The 19,850-nt window shown below is 42.2% G+C and overlaps 1 protein-coding gene across 7 annotated transcripts in view; it reads left to right on the top strand.

Annotated features, from left to right (window-relative positions):
• Positions 1-19,850, top strand: part of slc39a10 (solute carrier family 39 member 10) — a 36,327-nt gene extending 16,477 nt beyond the window's left edge. For all 7 annotated transcript variants that reach the window (XM_042222484.1, XM_014334698.2, XM_014334700.2 and 4 more), the window contains 9 exons: positions 1,132-2,382; positions 3,289-3,466; positions 12,060-12,235; positions 13,103-13,267; positions 13,429-13,537; positions 13,623-13,916; positions 14,458-14,538; positions 16,597-16,787; positions 16,957-19,850. In XM_042222484.1, the coding sequence (XP_042078418.1) occupies positions 1,153-2,382; positions 3,289-3,466; positions 12,060-12,235; positions 13,103-13,267; positions 13,429-13,537; positions 13,623-13,916; positions 14,458-14,538; positions 16,597-16,787; positions 16,957-17,109 (2,577 nt within the window). In that variant the 5' untranslated portion in view covers positions 1,132-1,152 and the 3' untranslated portion in view covers positions 17,110-19,850. The remainder of the gene's footprint in view (positions 1-1,131; positions 2,383-3,288; positions 3,467-12,059; positions 12,236-13,102; positions 13,268-13,428; positions 13,538-13,622; positions 13,917-14,457; positions 14,539-16,596; positions 16,788-16,956) is intronic.

Genomic DNA, 19,850 nt, shown 5'->3' with positions numbered 1-19,850 from the left:
TAGGCCTGATATCGATCACAGATTTTAATGATCTCAGGATTGTGTAATCTGATACTAGTGGCTCGTGTTTGTATTATTTATTTACTTATTTTATATGGTGTTCCCGTATGTACCATAGACCAATACCATTTGGTTGTTTGCTTTTATTCTGGAAGATTTTATTATTCCTTGTTGCATTGCCACATTTTGAAAAAGATTGCAAGAAAGTATAGTTTCACTGTGAAACTGTGTCCGTTTTATTTGTTCTTACCTAAGGACAGACCATAATTAATGTGTGTTGTTTGTTGACTGTAACCAGTCTCATGGAGGTGATTTAATCATCGTCGACTGTTTAATCAAAGCTGCTATCCAAAGAAACAAATCAAGGGAAACGGTAACAGGAAACTAACTAAATAAGTTTTGTTTGCATATAAATACATATTTTGTAAAAGATGAATAAATCAAGATTCGGATCCTCACTGTGATTTTGTGACAATGAGGAAATATATCCTCACTGCAAAAAATAATATTCCAAATGAATAAGTATGATTTTATTTTTTTATTTTTTTTAACTTATGATCAAACATGTTGTGTAGCCACATAAATTAATACAAATTAAAACTCATTAGACTCAAAATTATATCAAGTATATTAAAATGGGTTTCAAGAAGTGAAATAACAACATTATTTTTAAAATGATTTTTACTGCACTACAAACTTATCATACGTTTCAAAGAACAAAGGAAAACAAACAGATGCAAAATACAATACACTTTTACAAGCTAAATAAAAGGCCTTTATTTGTTCTCGTAGATTGATTTGCTGATGCACTAATCAGCATAGTCTCAATGGTGCTGATTATCTTAAAAGAAAAGATTAATTGTGAAGTTTTACTTGGGACTAAAAAGGCTAGATTACACTTCCCCTTGTGTCCATGAGTTGATGTCCACATGTCTGCTTAGTTTGTGTGACCACGCAGACCCATCTATGGAGAATTTACCTTACAGTGTACCATAGAAGTATGCATTAGCTCCATGGGAGCCTGACGCTATAACAGGCAAGTACAACAGGAATCCAGGCTTTAGATCAGTTCAGTGCTTTTGTCACGGTCTTATTCTTTTACTTATTTATCCATTTATTTATTTATTGCAGGTGACGAGAATTGAGGGGACAATGAGAGTCCACATGCACACCAAGTTCTGTTTCCTGTGTGTGCTCACGTTCCTCTTTCATCAGTGCAGCCACTGCCATGAAGGAGGACACCACCATCAGCACGATGGGCATCACCACAATGATCATGACAGCGCTCACAGCGACCTGCAGATTTCTGAGGCTCCATACGTGAGAGGGGTCACAGAGTCCCCAGGGTCCAAGAGTGGGCACGCTGGGGATGCTCTTGAGGAGGAACAGCGCTTCTACATCCAGCAGCTTTTCAGGCGCTATGGCCAGGAAGACCGGCTAGATTTCAAGGGCTTTCAGAGTCTGTTGTTTAGCTTGGGATTGGGAGAAGTGAAGGTTGTAGGTTTGGATCATGAGGATCTGGGCCATGACCATGTAGCCCACCTCGAGGTGTTGGATATGCTGCACGGACATTCATCCACTAACGCTGGCCACAGCCACGGCCACGGCCAGGGCCACCGGCACAGTCACACCACACAGATGCGTCCACACCAAAAACAAGACTCTCAGCATCCACACACAGAAGGAGCTCCCACTCGGTGCAGCCAAACCACTGCTGGACCGGCAGAACACGAGCATGATCACGAGCATGATCATGATCATGATCACGATCACGATCACGATCACGAACATGAACATGAACATGAACATGATCATGACCATGACCATGAACATGATCACAATCATGATCACAATCACACTAAGGTAGAGGAGAATGACCATCAACATGACACACACGACTTTGGCGACCACAACAATCACACACATGATGAAGAGCACAAACACCAGCAGGTCAACCACAGGGACCTGTCTTCTCAGCCTCACCCTGATCACGACCACAGCAACCACAGTGATCATGAACATGACTACAATCATATTCATGAAGTGCACACAGACATAGGCGGCACTCACCTCGACCAGGAAAAGCTGGAGCCATCTCAGGTGCCCCAGAGGCTGCAGCCCACCCCGACAGAAAACCGACCCAAGAAACCCCGGAAACCGGGAAGAGTCAGAGGACAGCGAGGGCGAGACAAAACCACATCTTCTCACACACCTGCATCTGATGACCACGACCATGACAACACTCATGACCATAACCACACACATGGTCATAGCCACTCTCATAAAGATAAGAGGGAGGCACCGGGGGCACTTCCCGTGCCCACTCTGCCAGTCTCCATGCCAGCTGGTCATCCAGGTGGATTAACCCATCAGCATGAGGAGGTAAGATTATTTTTTATTTATTTATTTATTTTTTTTATTAAATGCACCTGTGGTGGTTTCCAATTTGCTTTTTTAACTTTTGTGATAGTTTTGCGTCATTCTGAGCTCCTCCGCTGTGTCAAACAAGTAGTTGAAGCTTCCTTTCCCCCATCTTTAACCCACTATTTTCTGATTGGTAGCCTGTGCCATTTTTTAATTTTTTTTATTTTATTGATCTGTTACTCCTGCAAACTCTAAAAATAACATCAAAGTCATACATTAATTGAGCCCATGGATCCAGCAGGATATTTGAATCTGGACTAGATTTTGATCTTCTTGGGAACATCAAAACAATTAACTGGTCAAATTTACATGTGACACTGTCCATAAAGTTTTAAGCAATCCTGTCAAAAAAAACAGACAGACAAACTAAAACTATTACATAAACCCCCTGATGAAGTTAAATATAGTGTTGGGAAATCTGAAAGCCTTGAAAACAGTCCACTTGTTTGTAATAAATGTGTATTTTTTCACAAAAGGACAAAAAACAAGAAGGATTAAATAAACAGACACAAGAAACCAGATTTTTATTTAAATGCTATTGTTCTAATAAGTTATCAGTGCTTAGTCGAGTGTTTGTTGTTGCACTACTGCTTAAGTTATTATATCGTGTTGGTTTTCTGTGTGTGGAATCTCTCTCAGCATTTTTAAACGATTGGTTGGCTTTCCTCGTGGATGTTTGGATCAGTCAGTACTGCCAAAGTGAAATTCCCTTAACATAAAATCTGTCTTTTGCTGCAGCTCACATTGTGTTTGAGTGAAATTTGACTTTACAAATAACAGAATCACTTCTTGTAATGTTTTTCAGTTTTGTCAGTGGTTCCCTGCGTTTATTTATATTTTCATGTTCTCACCTTCTCACTCCAGTGTTTGAACCTCACTCAGCTCCTCACCTACTACGGCCTCAATCCCGACTCGCTCATCTCCCCCCGCCAGTTTGCGTATCTGTGTCCCGCCTTGCTCTACCAAATAGACAGGCGGGTCTGCATCCTCCATTACGAGCAGATGGATGTGGAGCAGGAAGCCTTTGAGCCTGCCAGTTCTGGTAAGAGCAAACTCATTGATCTGCTCGGAAAAAAAAAACCACATAGCAAGGAGAAATATTAATTTTAATGAGTGTCAGCTGCTTAGTTCAGTCCACGGTGCTCATTTTATTTTCATTTCATTCTTTTGGATGACAAAATGCAGCTGAAGCCAGTGTTTTATCCTTGTTTTGGATACTTGGTGTGAGACCAGCAAGCTAAGCAGTCACGGAAGGTGGACTAAAAAGCATCTACTATTATGAAATTGGTGAGACACTGAATATGATGGTAAGAAATTGGAATGGAGGAAAAAGTCACAGTGAAACATTAAAAAATATGGTTAACAAAGCACACTGTAAGTCAGGGTTTTTGTCTGATGCCATCGGCCATAGGAAACTGCTTTCTTCATAAGTGTAAAACCACAGGGACTCCCATCATAAAACATTAATGTAATGCTGTCTTTACGTAACCTGGAGCTCCTCTCTTAGGGAAGAGTGGAAGATCTGCAAAATATATAATGTTTCTTTAAAATGGTTAAGCCGTATTTTATATTGAGACTTTTATTTCCTGGTACTGCCGCTATCTTTTACTGATTTTATTTTATTTTAATTTTCAGAGCCTGATAGCAAGGGGACAGGGCAATGTGTGCCAAACTGGACCCAAAACAGAGAGTTATAAATAAAAATGTTAAAAAAAAATATAAGAAACATTAAATATAAATGTTAAAATATTTAGTATAATATATAAAATACTTTAAAAAAGGAAAAGAACGTTTTTACTTCTAGCTAAACTGCTTTGAGCTGATTTGAATGCAACAGCAATACAAACAACCACTTGTTGCAATGCAGAAGAGCGTCTCTGCTCTGGTTTGACTCACAACACGGCAAACTGTGAAGCAGAAAGGTGACGGCAGCGGCAGAAGACCGTATGAGATGCCACTCCTGTCACATTGACAAGGTGGGACAAATGAAGCAGCCGGTGGGTGTATATAGCGTTTTTCTTAATCAATATTAAGACTAATCCGGAGTAGAGTTGATCACATTTAATTTATAATATACTTAACATTAAACTGGTGACGTCTTGCCTTCTTTACAGTCATTCATTTCATTTTGGCAACTTTGACAATTTGAAAAGTTTTAATTCAAATAAATAAATAAAACAGTTTTGTGTTTGTGCGCTCAAACGCGACTCCAAGATCGAGGTTTTGGAAATGAAAATGTGATTTTTGTGTAACTATACCTCTGCGGCATCCTTCTGCTGTGCAGAGCTGCAGAGGAGACACAGGAGAGCAGTTTGAGCAGTGACATTAGTTTAACAAAAAAGAAGAACTGAGTATTGGAAGCCAGAGCAGTCGTTGAAGAGTGCTTCTTATGCTCAAATTGCTTCATGTATTTACACAACATGAGTTTTATTTACAGCTGAAGGAAGGCGTAACATCAGTTCTCGCTAATAATGTAGACTTGGAGAAATTTGAGACTCGAGTCACTTAAAGCAGTGAGCGATGTCGTCATTGTGCAGGAGGCTTTTTCCTGCTTACTGCTAAACATGTACTTTGTTCTTTATATCAAACCTGCTGCAAGGTTGTCTCACACTAACCTTTGTTCAAGACGGAAATGTTCCTCTAAAACCACTCAAGACGTTTTTTATGGCGTCTGCTGCTGTAGGCATGACCCTGACCTCATGAGCTTCTGCTCAATGTGTAGTTTGTGGAACCACTGTGAATCTCATCTGTGGTTCAGGGCTTTTTTTTTTAATATAGTTAACTAAAGAAAAAGGAAAAAGTTTGGGAAATGTTTGAGTTAACTGAACTATAGATCAAGCATAGACTCCATGTAAACATGTATCTGTGGACGTCTTTAGTTTAAGTCTTCAACACACAGAGGGTGGCAGCTTTGGTGTGTTTACTGAGACTAGGAAATCTGTGACTTTGAGCGCTAAAAACTGAAATTGTAAACAAAGTGAAACTAAACTGACTTAAAAGTAGTGATTTTGTTTTAAACAGAAAAAAGAAAAATATGTGAAAAAACACAAAACTTTATAAGCAAGTTTACAGTTTTGTCTATATGAAAAGGCTGTCATAATTCAGCTGATTAGGATGGAGGTCATAGTGGAATCACCCATTAATGTGCTACAGTTGGCCTTCTTGCAGTCATCTTAATACAGGACATTTCTGGGCTATTCACACACCTAACTGCAGCACTCAGTCTGTGTTTGGAGCTTTCCATCTGTCTCTTCTCCTTATTAAATTATTTCAGTTGCCATGGCAGTGAACAAGTGGTCCTTTTTTGTCTTTTCTAAATAGAGCAAAGAAGGACCGTTTGTGTCCCTTTGAGTGCCCAACTACTTCTTTCTTTCAGTGAGCTTTCTTCTCTCAGTTTGTATTCTGATCACATCCTCCAATCAATAATATTCAAAAAAAGAAAATCTGAAAACCGAAAGAGGACAAAAGCGGAGCTATAAAGTCAGAAGGTCGGTATTAAGTCCTGCTGAGACCTTACAATGTTTCCAGGTTTATGGGAATGCAAATTATAAAATCATAGCGTTTAAAAGTTAATGAGTTACAGGTCGTGAAATAAAACTCGAAGCTATAAAACATTTCTTACAAATCAAAGGAGGAGCAGTAATCTCAGCTACTGCAAACCAAAAATACAAGACAGACTGCACATCTTTGGGTTTCTTTGAATTTACGCTTTACGGTACATTAATGTGTTTATATTGGTGGGCTCAGCATGTAAATCTCAGAATAGATTACACAAAGCCATCTGGAATTACAGTATTTTGTAAACTTGTGTAATAATCAGTCTAATCACGTTGTGGCAGTTAAAGGGGACCTTATGCTCGTTTCCAGCTCTGTATTTGTTTTCTTGGTTTCTGCTAGAGTAGCTTTGCATGATTCATGTTTAAAAATAATCTTTCTTTAACTTATAATGGGCCTCGGTGTAGCTCATCCTCTGTAAGTTCAGTGTGAGTTCATCTCCAGCCTCCCTTTAAGTTATTTCAGAGTGTCTGTCCTGTGCAAAGAGAAGGTATGAAGGGGGATAATAATGAGAAAAAAATCTCTAGATTAAAACACTAAATTTACAAGAAAAACATAAGGAAAAAAATGTAGGTATTCGATTTAGTCAAGGACTGATATCACGCCACTTTTCAAGGTTAGGCTGGAAAAAAATTCAGAACTTTAACCTCCAAGGATCAGAAACTCCTGAGAAGCAGCAGCAGCATCTCTTTGTAGTTGTGGTATTAAGTCAAACTATGAACTACAAGCTCATTCTTAATAAAACTAGTTGTCCTCAGACTTTGGCTAACAACAGGAACACAGCAAAGCTCAGCGTTTCTATAGAAATCACACCCACCTTCTTCCTTTACAGCGGCGTCCTGAAAGCTCAGACTTACTTGCTGTTTAGTGCAGCTCCAAAATGACCATTGGTGAACCTGTGGAAGGATTATTAACAGTTTACTCTGTCTGTCTCCGTGTTGGTCTCTTAAGACATGGTGTTCATCTCGGTCAAGTGTAGCTACTGCTGCATGGTGTTAAATTAAACAGTTGAAGATAGTTATTATTTGTGGAAAATAACTGTAGTTATGATTTCTGCTGTAATTGAGCAGCCGGAGTCTTTTGGCTTGGTGGGATTAGTCTATGGACTGACCTCATTATGTGAAACTTTGGCCAAGTCTAATATGAACATCCAGCATTATAATGGTTTGTGTATGACAGAAAATTAGGGAAAAGCATAATGAGTTCTGTCTCAGTTTGTGAGTTCTCATGTTTTGTGTGACCCCCGCTGTGTAAGTGTGTTTGTTTTTGTGTACATGCTGCAAATTAGACATCACAGTGACTTTGGGTCATAAGATTTACTTTTAATTAGAGGAGTGGCTTTTGTGACTGAAGACAGATTTACACTTGATAGGTTTACAGCGGGGACAGAATTAGACGAAAGGGACTGAAGTTCAGCTGTGAGGTTGGAGAAATTCCCAAAGTGCCTTAATTGTTAAGCACACACTTCCTCCTGGAGAAACCTGTGCCATACGGGCTTCAGGCCAAAGTGTGCCGCCCCTGAAAACATTAATAATAATAATTTTTTAAAACCGTAACGATGACGAGGAGGACTGCACAAACAAGTCAAAAGGGCAGCAACGGCTCCTCATTAGTGCAAAACTAGAGGCGCTAGATTTTCAGAAATGGTGCACCAAGATTCAACCATAGACGTCACCACAAGCTGCAGAGCTGCCTCTCATTTACCTCCTGCCGGCATCCGCGGGGGAGCTCGGAAAATTTGCAGTTCACTTCTTTCTGGTCCCCACTCCCCTCTTTTTTTTTTTTTTTTTTTTTTTTTTTGCGCCGTGCCAATTAGGAGAGCCTAAGCGACACCGGGGGCCATTTTTCTGAGCCGTGGCTCACAGGAGATGCGTAATTGGAGAGAAGTTGGTCTCTTTCGTTCTCTCCTCTGTTCCCTTATCACCGCCTTTAAATTGCCCTGCTGCAACCCCCTGCCCACCTCCATGTCTACGCCTAAGCACACACACATACATACACCCGCCCACACAACCACAGCTGCATAAAGGTAATGAGATAGAGAGGGAGATGAGCTGTGTGAGTGTGAAGGACCTGCGGTGATGTGGCGATGGACTGTCAGGCTGATGTACAGTTGCCTCTCAGGGTTACACATTGTTCCGCATGATAGCAACAAATAGAAAAGCATTCATCTGTAAAACTTCACTTATACAATGTACATTGAAAATGGTGGTTATAATAAAAACAATAAGGTGAGTGTTAGTGAAGAGATTTGAATACAGATTGACTGTTTTGTCTCACGATGAGCCGCTCTTTGTAATGTGTGGATTCAGTAAAGCGGCTCTGAAGAGACTAATAGCTGTAGTCTGCTGCTTCAAGAGGTAGAGCGCTCTTATAAACATGTTGTCTGAGCTGTGAATAACTCTTATAATTCTACTGTCACGCTTCTAAAACTGCTGGCAACAAACAATCAGGGTTTGGCCATCAATCTCACCGTTGTGATTATAAAGGCAAGGCAAGTTTATTTGCATAGCACAATTCAACAACAAGGTGATTCAAAGTGCTTTACAGAGACTAATAAAGAGGGTTTCTTATTAGTAACAATTATACAGTTACTAATACCTAAAATGCCCCAAAATACCAGGATGATGCACAGACTGATTCTTAAATCCCAAAGGTCCACTTTTGGCTAGCATCGTGATGCTGCTAGCATCGTGATGCTGCTAGCATCGTGATGCTGCTAGCATCGTGATGCTGCTAGCATCGTGACATTTCTGCAGATACGTAAAAAAATAAATAAAATAAAACAGCATTTCAGGGGTTGAAAATACAAGCTGATGTTTGAAGCATCCTCGGGGCAGGAATGAGATGAATTTATATTTAAAAAAAAATTTATTTTAATTATTTTATTTAGTGGGCTTCTGCAAAGCTGTGCCCATTTTTAAATAGAAGCATTCTTTCTTTTCACTCCTACGTATGGGTTGGCACAGGTGCAGATGGCAGGATCGTCCTGTGATATTAAGAGAGAAGGAAGGAGGGGGCGACAAGCTCGACTCGATTCTGTTTGTGACTGCCTTCATCAAACTAAAGTCCACTTCAGCAGGGAAAAGTCCTCCACCTTCAGAAAACTCCAGGGTTCGGAGGTGTCTTGATATTCAGCGTCGCTCTCTGGTTTTCTGTCAAATCGCTGAGCAGCTTCTGCCTCAAGGGGCTTTCACGCAGGACGTGGCTTGTGCTGCGCTCGCTGCCGGGTTCAGCATACTGTTTGAGTGAGCTGCAGACGACAGAGCAAAGAGTGCTGACTTTTCAAAGGTTCTCGTGGGAGTAGAGCGCGTAAAATGTTCTGCAGAAACGCAGCGCATCCTTTTCTCTTTAACTGAACGAAGAAGCTCTAATAGATCCATGACGACGCTGGAAGGGATACACAACAAATATGAGCTGTGCTGACACAACACCGACCTACAACAAGTCACGTGACTCTTAAAACTTGTTTGTATGATTACCTGAAATTAGCGTTTCCTTCCTGTTTTACTAAGCCCGCTACTGGCTTGATGCTTCACTGCTTCTTTGCAGCAGCGATCTGCACAGGACTGAGTTTGAAGTTTAACATACGAAGGAGAAATAACTTCTTTGTTGTACTCTGATCACTGATAGTTGCCTAAAAACAGGCTTTCCCATCATTCTTACCATAAAGTAGGATTAAAAATACATATGTAGTGACTCATACTAGGACGCAAACACTTTGCTTTGGTCCAAGAGAACCGTTAAAGCTATGAATTAAACATTTTTGGCTTTGTTGTTCAAGGATATTTTCTTTTGGGGAGGAAGCAAAGTAGAAAAGAATTGTAGAAAACATAAAAAAATTTTATATATTCATATGCATATATACATGTTATGATTCATGAATAAACCACTGAGGCCTTGGTGAATCTCGGCAGTGCAGATCAGTCAGATGCTCCCTGGCTGGTATCCTTTGGGTGCGCCAGATGCATTTTGTGGTATTTTTGTGTGCTGACTCACGGCCTGCAGTGTGAGGAAACATGGCGAGCCCAGGAGCGATCATATGTTATAAGTGGGCGTGTTAGAAGCCTTCGTCATTCACGCCCTTTTGCCAGTTTGAGAGGAAATATTTTGATGTCAGGATTATTTCGAATTAAAGGCAAGATTTAGTTATTTCTGTTCACTTTTCTGAACACGTTGGAGTCAAAGTTTTTAAAGGGGACCTTTAGTAGCTTGAGTAGCTTTACATGATCACCATCCACAAACAAAATCATCTTTATTTATCTTAAACTGGGTCTTTGTTCAGCTCTTTAGTTTAGTCTGTATCTCAAACAAGGCTTTTTTTTTTCTTTCTCTCTTTTTTTTAAGCCAGATTTCATCCAATTGGCTGCCTTGTACAAACAGAAGATTTAAATGGAAGGTGGGCGGGCTTTCAGTTCACACCCAGAGCCTTGTGGCCAAGATGAATATATCTGTGAAGACTTTAATAAAATGTCAAAATGAAGCATTTTCCAGTAGTCTGAAGTCCTGTAGGCACGAGTTAATTGAACAAACTAAAAGATGACGCTGCGTGGTGTTACACAAAGTACTGTATGGGAACACAGTGAACAGGGAGAGCCGAGGGAAGGAGCCAGCGAGAGGAGAACCTTTTAATTGATGTTGGTGAACTGTATCCAACATGCCCGTCATTACGGGGTATAAACTGCAGAGAGTAATGTTGGGAGGTTTATGAGGATTTTAGCCCAAGTCGGTCTAATTAATGAGGGAATAAAAAAACATCAGCACAATGTCGTGCACGTTACAGCCTGAATCCAAATGGCTCAAAGAGTCTCAGTGCTCAGCTTTGGCCTGTGCTCTGAATTCACTCCACTGTCAAAGGGGCGTCAGCAAGTAAATCCATTGCACACAGATCCTCAGTCAAATACTGACTTTTTTCATGGCTTCAGAGGAAAAGAGTAGCTTCCCAAAAGCTAATTACGAGCATCCGACACACCACTTGTACACAATACTTTCCCCAGGAGGATCTCCAGCCTCCTGTTTCTGAGTAGTGAGCCTGGCGCTTGGGGAGAGATGTCTTTGGTAGTGTTTTTTTTTTTTTTTTTTTTTTAAATCCCACAGCTGTGTAATGGTACAGTAACAGCTTGATTCAGCCTCTTTAAAGACCACTCCGTCAGGTGTAAGACATGTTTCTGATCATGTCTTCAAAAGCTCCGCCACCTGGGGCCGAATAGAAGAGGAGAGAAGGTCTGCCTGTCGGGTTTTCCTGCTGGCTCTGTGTCACCTGTGATACGGCTGTATGCATGACTGAAGCTCCACCAAAACCTAAAGAGTTTGTCATATGGAAAACAGTTTGGAGAAAACTTGTTTGGCCTCACAAACAGCTGCTACATCGAACTATAGTTAACAAAAAAGTCTCTGAAATGTGTTGTTTGTGTTTCGTGTCATGGTTCTCAAATAGCCTCCCTGAAGTCAATTGTCTGTAATATGTGCATTACATGCACTAAGTGTTTCAGTCAATAGATGTCCTTTAGGTGAATGTCAGCAGTGAAGGACCAGCATCGCTTTAGAGAGCACGGACCAGCTTTGGTGCGACATGGAATTTCATACCACATTAAACACTTTGTCGTGTTTGACGACAAAACTTTTTCTCGCTTCTGAGACCGTCCTGGCCTGACAGCTCGACTGACAGTTTAAATGATAGTGTACCTTTCTCACTTTTTCTCTGGCGCTTCACGTCTCTTGACTCTGGCCTTGAATGAAAAATGAGGCGAGAAGAATTCTGCTGAAATGTCACCTCGTGTTTTTTGCTTTAGGCATCGTGTGTCATCACAAGGACACATGGATTTAAAACCTCTGGAGGATGCTTTCCTTCATGTGTGAACAATGTGGGGGAAAACACCTGCAGCCAGGAGCCATGTGATGATAAAGCTGCAGCTGATGGTGTCGTCTCTCGTTGTTTGACTGGAAACGGGAGAAAGCGTTTATTTTGTACCTTTTTCTAAAATAAAAAGTCCTCACCAAACAAATGGGAAAAAATAAGCTGTCCGATAAATAATACTCATATTTTATCATTTAATTTATTGTGTTTATTTTTCCTCCTCCAGTGTGGGTCTGGATTTGGGGATTTGTGTCCATCACCATCATCAGCCTGCTGTCTCTGCTGGGGGTCGTACTCGTGCCCATCCTCAAGCAATCGTGCTTCAAGTTCCTGCTCACCTTTCTGGTAGCGTTGGCAGTGGGCACGCTCAGTGGTGACGCTCTCCTTCACCTGCTGCCTCACGTAAGTACAAAAGACAGACGGCAGCTTCTAAACACAGGAATAATGTCTTTGTGGTGCCTTAGCGGAAACTTCATTAAGTCCCCTGTGCAATCGATGGAAGTGGGTTAAAGTGGTAACAGAAATGACCTTTTTGTGACAAAGAGCCTAAAACTACAAGCACAACTTGCTCCGTCAGTGGAAATGAATCGAACCAGAACAGTGGCTTCATGTTTCTTCATTTTTAAATACTGAACCACAAACGACTTCCATTCACATCCATTGTGATATTTGATACCTGAGTTTTTGTGAGTTGTGACACCTCCAGATCATCAGTGTGTTTTTGGGTTTTTTTTGGTCCCCCAAAAACTAAATTGCTTGCTCCATATAAAAAATACTGATATAGTTTGTTCATGGTTCGGGCTTCGTTGAGTTAATTTTAACACGTTGATGTTATCGCTGTGAAATGGTAACAGACATTTAATGAAGTCAAAGAAAAGAGAAATTCTTTATATTAAACGTTATTAGAATAGAATTAAAAACCCTTTGAGTAAAATCAAAATTATCTTGAGAATTTATTGCAAATGTTATGTCACCTTTGACCTGACGCGAGACTTGACAGCCTTAACATCTATGTAGAAAAGGAAATCAGCAACTGTTAACTCTGTGTTAAATGTGTAACTTGTATACTGTGGAGAATTATAGCATCTGTTTTTGTACAACAGTGTCACATTTGTGTTTGTGTGTTTATGTCGATGACATGAAAACGTCAGTTCCACTGAACAGTTTTTGTATCTGTTTCCTCTTAGTGAGTCCAGGTTACGCTGCTCTGATGAATGTGTGAATGTCATGTGTCACTCAGTCAACTGTTGCTCCTCTTCCTGTCTTCAGTCTCAAGGGCAGCACGATCACAGCAAACATGGTGCCGACCAGGAAGAAGATATGGTAACAGCTTTTGATGGAGTGTGGAAGGGGCTTACAGCCTTGGCCGGCATCTACCTCCTCTTCATCATCGAACACTGTATTGGCATGTTTAAGCACTACAAAGACCAGAGGGTGAGTTACCTTGATCCAGCTGCAGGTGATGGAGTGGGCCGTTATCAGACGCCAAACCTCTGTTTCTGCCTTAGGTTTTGTCTTTTGTTCAAACTCTTTTGAAGCAACACAGTGTAAGAAATGTGTATAAATATATATATAATGAGCATTGTTGCTCACAGGGCATGAAGAAGGTGAATGAGGAGGGCAAGATTGGCAGGAAGTTGTCAGATCATAAGTTAAATCGGCGCTCGGATGCAGAGTGGCTCCACCTTAAGCCGCTCAATGAAGGTTAGTGTTTGTTCGTGAATCTTTACAGCAGGTCCCGAGCTCTAGCTCCTTTGGTCCTCCCGTTAACATTTCCTCCCTCTGCCAGACCCTGACAGCACAGCTGTCTCCTGCGACAACAGCCACAACGACACGCAGCTCACAGAGCTCCAGACGCCCGACTCTCCCACCAACAAGACGCCGCTGGCACCCGCAAACCTCAGTCAGTCCCCCACCAAGGAGAATGGACGTAAAACCAAGAAGCACTCGCACGGACACGGTCACTCTCATGGAGGAAACTGCCACTCGGATCAGGAGATGAAGGACGCTGGGATAGCCAGCATTGCCTGGATGGTCATCATGGGAGACGGCATGCACAATTTCAGCGATGGCCTCGCCATAGGTACCACGATTTTGTAACTCACCAGTATACAGGATTTAAATCCAGTGGCACTGAAAGCAGAGACTGAAATACCAGCAGTTTTCCAAATGATGCCCATTAGATGAGGAAAGCAGTGAGGACTATGCTGGAATGCAGTCCGGTTGGGCATGACATCACTCCCAGCTCCCATATCTGTCTCTCGAGCTTTTAGTTTTAGAGTTTATAAAAGCTTGAGCTTTTAGATCTGAGATCACTTTTAAATAGATGAAATTCTTTACTTTAGTCATTTAATATTAACATCCAGTCATGTAACGGCACATGTCTGACAGAAAATAAGGCCTAATGGGTCTATGTTAAGTCTGAAGTCTGGAAACACGGTGCTGTTGGTCTCCCGCAGAACAGTTTTTGCTTTTGTTTTTTTTTTTTTATATACCAAGCTTGAAGCTTGAACCAGCAGTCTTTTGGCAGAAGATTAATATTTAACTGGTAGATGCACAGCAGTCTGTAGTTTCCTCTAATGGTCTGTTTCTTTCTCTTTTCTCTGACACTTTGAACTCTACAGGCGCTGCGTTCAGTGCAAACCTGACAGGTGGCATCAGCACATCAGTGGCTGTTTTCTGCCACGAATTACCTCATGAACTCGGTACGTGCACTAAGACACTGTGAAGGGGGGATAAAATAAATAAAACTGTCAAAAGCAACTCATTTACTCATTACACACAAGACACTGCACGCTTCATTTATTCAACAAGTGGAACAAAGCTGTTTTGTGGAGGCTTTGGTTCCCGTAATGATAATCAGCGTCTAAATCACCGCCTCGTGCTGAAAAGCTCTCGTCTTACTTGAACTGAAACTTGAATCAGAGCGAGTCTCGCGACCCTCCGTCCCTTGAAACTTGTTAAGAAACCAGTGGCGTCAATAATCAGCGCTGTGCTCTTCACTCCAGAAAAATGCTGGGTTTTTTTGTAAATTAATGGCTTTCACACGACGGCACTGAGATGATTCGCCAATATCTGTCAGAGCAGATGATATACTGAGCCTGGCACACGCTGTTCAATACAGCTGCCGGTGCTCTCGTTTGCATTCAGCTATCCTCCTCTGAGGAGCCGTGTGATTCACTGTGATTCAGCAGCAGTGAACAGCTTTGTTCAGGCATGCTTGTTTTGTTTTTTTTTGTAAATAACGCCGCAGTGCTCTCCTCTGCCGGTTTGTTTATAGAGAGAGGAAGAGGATGGGGCAAAGAAGACAGACAATCGGCCCGTCCACAGCAGATCAGTACTGATGATGTGTCTCATTGTGCTGCAGCTTCATTGCCTCGTTTGTGTTCTTGATGAATAGACTAGTGTCAATTACCGCTGCGTGTGAACTGGTGAATAATAACCTAGGTTTGTCTGGCTGCCCCCTCCCCTTGTGGTGATCAAGAGCACCCTGTTCTCTTATTGTTGTGTTTTAGAGGGAAAATGAGTAAAGGAGAAGAAACAGGCTTTTGAGTCTGTAATATTAAAGCGCTTAGCAGAAAGTACCAGTTAATGACCGTCTGCAAAAATAAAAAAATCAGCATATATATCTATCTATCTCTATATCTAGAGAGATAGAGATCTATCTATAGATATCTATATATATATAAAGAACACATTTTTAAAAATCCTTTCTCTATTTTAAGTTTCCAGATGGCTAACTGCTGCAGCACCGTCTCGAGCGGTATGTGGAGATATGCGAGCTCGGTCCCTTTGTCCCCGCGTAATTTCACATTTCCTGTTGATTCGGTGCCCGTTTCTTCAGCAGCGCTCGCTGTCGTGCCTTCACCCCCGTCGGGCAGCTTGTCAGACAAACGCAGCAGTTTGACAAGTGCACCTCTCAGCTCCTCCTCAACACAAAGACTGTCCCCCGACTGGCAGCTGGATGGAAAAGATGATGATTATAAGGGTTCTTTAACCACCCAGAGTGAAACTAATTGGCAGTGATGGGTGTGTTAATTGCGGTAGATGAGGCGGCAGCAGGCGTGTCTGAGTGTCTGACGGTTTGGAACGGGGGGGGAAGTAGGAAAAGTTGAAGAGGGGGGCTGACAAAAAAAAATGCCAGTGAAGCGAGGTGTGCGTGGACCGTCTCTGTTAAGTTCTCTCCTCTTTTCTCCGGGGTTGATTGATGGATGAGAGCAGAGTGGTAATATATTCATTGTGGTAATTAGCGAGGAAAAGAGGCCGCTTGTTACACGGCGCAGGAAATGTAGGCCACCCCCCTTCTCAGTATTCATCTCTCTCTCCAAATCCAGGGCGTTTCCGCTGAGACTCGGGCCTCTTCTCGCATTTGGCCCCGGCGATGATTGAAGACGGTAGAGAGGCTACTGCATGCATATGTAATCATAAGTATATGAAGTGCGGCTCTGGTTTTTTTTTCCCCACCTATGTGAAGACAAAGTGGTGGTGGTGGTGGTGGATGCGTGTGGGAAGGTTTGTTTAGAACAAGCTCACCTCATCACTGAGGCGAAGTGAGTCATGGAATAAACCGGAAAAATAAATAAAACTACATGAAGTGAGCCTCGCTGCTCACCGAGGAGTTCGTACTCCACAAAGAGCATGTCACTCTTCAGACGGTAAACAGAAGTCAGACATACAGCTGTCATTCTGCTTTTACCTCACACACACTGTGTGTGTGTGTGTGTGTGTGTGTTGTTTAAACGAGTGTGTCTTCTGGCCAACAGGTGACTTTGCGGTGCTGCTGAAAGCCGGGATGTCGGTGAAGCAGGCTATTGTCTACAATCTGCTGTCCGCCCTCATGGCCTACGTTGGCATGCTGATTGGCACCGCGGTGGGCCAGTACACGCACAGTGTCACCAACTGGATCTTCGCCATCACAGCTGGCATGTTCCTTTATGTGGCTCTGGTGGATATGGTGAGTTGGCTGAGCGCGCTCCACAGCCCCAGAGTGATAATTGTCCCCCGACTCCGTCTCCTCTCCCACACACGGGCAGTCGCTCGTATTCTCGTTGCCTCCTGATCTGCAATGCTAATCCCAGAAAGTCTGAGTCTTATCCCAACTGGTTACTTTGTCTCTTTTATAGCTGCCAGAAATGCTTCACGGGGACAGTGAGGACCACAAGCGGTGCCAGCTGGGACACTTTATCCTGCAGAACCTGGGCATGCTGACTGGGTTCGCCATCATGCTGCTCATCGCCATCTTCGAAGACCGCATTGTTTTCGATTTTGGCTTCTAGTGGAGGACAGAGGAAGCAGAAGGAGGGGAGAGCTGGATGTATCAGTGTTGTTCTTGGCCTTAACTTGCTCTGTTTGCAATGTAACGGCCCGGTCTTGCATGCAACGTGTCTCGTTCATGGCCTGTGCCTCCATTCCAAACATGCTGCGGTAGCTTATGCATATCTCATGACTCTGGTAGTGGTGTTTATACTCTGCTCCTCCATCACTTCTCCTCCGTCAGTTCCAATCTGTCTGCTCCCCGTGAAACATAAAGAGGCAGAGTGACGGAGGAGCAAAGCTATGCCCCAACCAGGATACACCTCCTCTGTTCTGAACGTTTAAAAGAATAAAATAATGTAGATAGTGAGGTGGTGCAGGGCGTGTGTTCATACAGAGAGGCAGCTGTCACGGCTCAGCAGCTCGCCGCCTATCCATCATCACCTGTTAGTGTGTTGTCGTCGTACACCTCCCCGTGTCCTCGTCTCTCATCCCCTCTGTGCTGTGTCCTGTCAGCTGTGCCGCGTACATCTGTGGTGTGTGTTTCACCTGCCATCCATCGTCGCTGTCTTATGTGATCACGTCGTGTATCAAACGCCGTCGTGCCAAGCCCCGGCCACTGGAGCAGCTCCACAGCTGCATCGCACAGTGCCCTAAAAGCGACGCCCGGCCCGGCCCCACCTGGCTGCTACATGTGGAATAAACTATTTTAGCTGGTGTTGCTTCACCTGCAAAACACGCTGACAGTTAAGCTGCAGTATCAAATCAGCTGTTTGTGTGTAGGAGATTGTCTTAATTACTCAGATTTTATTTTTGCTGCCATTAACTTTAGTTTTGCCCTTAGAATTATGTTTTACCGCCTAATTTTTTTAAGACTACTAAACCTTTGTAGTTTGTAGTAGCCCTTTTCAGACATGGGATAGGTAACAAGTGAGAGTATTCTGTAATTCAAACATAGGTTTCTTCTTCTTCAGTGCTTTGAATAGTTATGTTATAATTGAGACAAAAACTGTTTTTAGAGATTTTTAATGTTTTTACTGCTGCTGGTGGGATGTAACATGACGCCACCGTCACAACGTGGCTGTTTTCCACCAGCAAGCATCAGACCGCCAACCCAAATGTTTCTTAGTGGGAGTAGATGCAAATACACGCAAAGCCAATGTGACTAAAGTCATCAAAATATGTCTGTATGGAGCGCATCTAAAAACTAAATTGGGAACATTCAGATCCTGTAAATGAAAGTTGTTGTTTTTTTTTAAAGCGTGTCTGAAAAGGGTTACTGACAGCTGCTGCTAACAGCTGCCAAAGCCTTTACACACTAGCATTTACAGTAATCAGTGTTTTCTTTTTGTCTACTTTGGGAACCAAATGCTGCAAACGTCCAGCCAACTTTGTTCTGTAAGGGTCTAACTATCTCCAGCTAAATGAGAACGTTTCTTACTTAGGCCTCTTTGAGAGTCACAGACTTCAAAATGTGAATTAAACTTATTTTTATCTTCATAACAAGTGTTGTAGTTTACTCGATTTTATTTAGGGTGCCTCTTTGAGTTCATGAAAGGTGCTTTGTCCCATTGGACCAAACTGGTCTGTAGTTATGGTAGGAGGTTCAGTTGTCTCATCTTCACTGATGAGACATACATCTGTAAATACATGAGGTCTGTCTAGCGTCACTTGTTGTGCAGCTAAAAGTTGAAGCTAAAAATTCTTCCTGCTAAAAGTGTTGTTTGAAGAATGAGTTCCTGACAATCTGTGACAGATGACGCAAAGAGCAGTACACTCCAGCGCTTCTAACATCCCAGCACTTCTAGTAATCGATTAACTAGGTTATCGATCCACAGCACAAAGGTTATTTAATGGGAGTATTTTTCCAACCATGTGTAGTCACTGTGCTGGCTGTGCCCAAACCTGCCACAGTGTGGATTTTCAGCGGCTGGTGCTTGACGCCACCCATCATCCCGCCCACCCCGACATTCCATTGGCTGCTCTGTGGCTCACATGCTAAAGCTACCAATCCTAGCTTCAGCTGCTGGAGCACGCAGACTTCAGTTATCCTGTCACTGTGTGACATCCATCGTCTGTCTTAACTGGCTGTAAATCGTCGTGAGTCTCACTGATCTGACTGAATCATGAGTGAAGCGGTACAGACGTGTTGGGTGTTTTTATTCTTTGTACTGCAAGAGTAAAAACGGTGAAAACTTTTGTTCCTTTTTAATTAAATGAACTGTGTGAAGATCATGGGAGGTTGTCCAGGGTGTATTGTGACGGTGTTACAAGCCTTTTTTTTTTTTTTTTTTAATTATTATTATTTTGAAGCAGATTATGTCGTGACCACAGTCGTCTTATTATCTGCACGGTTATTCTTTGTACAAGTGTTTTATTATTTCATCTTATGTTCACATGGAATTTTAGTGCAATGGGACCTGAATGTATTTTAATTCAGAATCAAATGAAGCTTATTATTTCCCCCTTTTTAAAATATAAGTTTACATCTATTTGATTGTTTTCCTCCAATATTGACTGTTTTATTTTTATTTTTTTAAATAAGTTAAACATTTACCGCCCTGTCGAGTGCTCAGTAAGACTTTGTGACACATCGCCCAAAGTTTCCTCACTGTTTCTCAGGCAGAAAGACCATGATCATATTTGCTTTGCTCTGTGTATATTTGTTTAGTGACCTGGATATAAAATGCAAAGTGTGATATCCTTGCTTTTTGCCTGTCTGTACATTCTCCCCTACGGAAGGAAAATAAACTCTGGAAACGTC

Source organism: Haplochromis burtoni, unplaced genomic scaffold (assembly GCF_018398535.1).
Source record: "Haplochromis burtoni strain Fernald_Lab_line unplaced genomic scaffold, NCSU_Asbu1 Contig_87, whole genome shotgun sequence".
NCBI classification, from domain to species: domain Eukaryota; kingdom Metazoa; phylum Chordata; class Actinopteri; order Cichliformes; family Cichlidae; genus Haplochromis; species Haplochromis burtoni.
The sequence above is the reverse complement of the archived record's forward strand: the minus strand, read 5'-3'. Positions and strand labels throughout refer to the sequence as shown.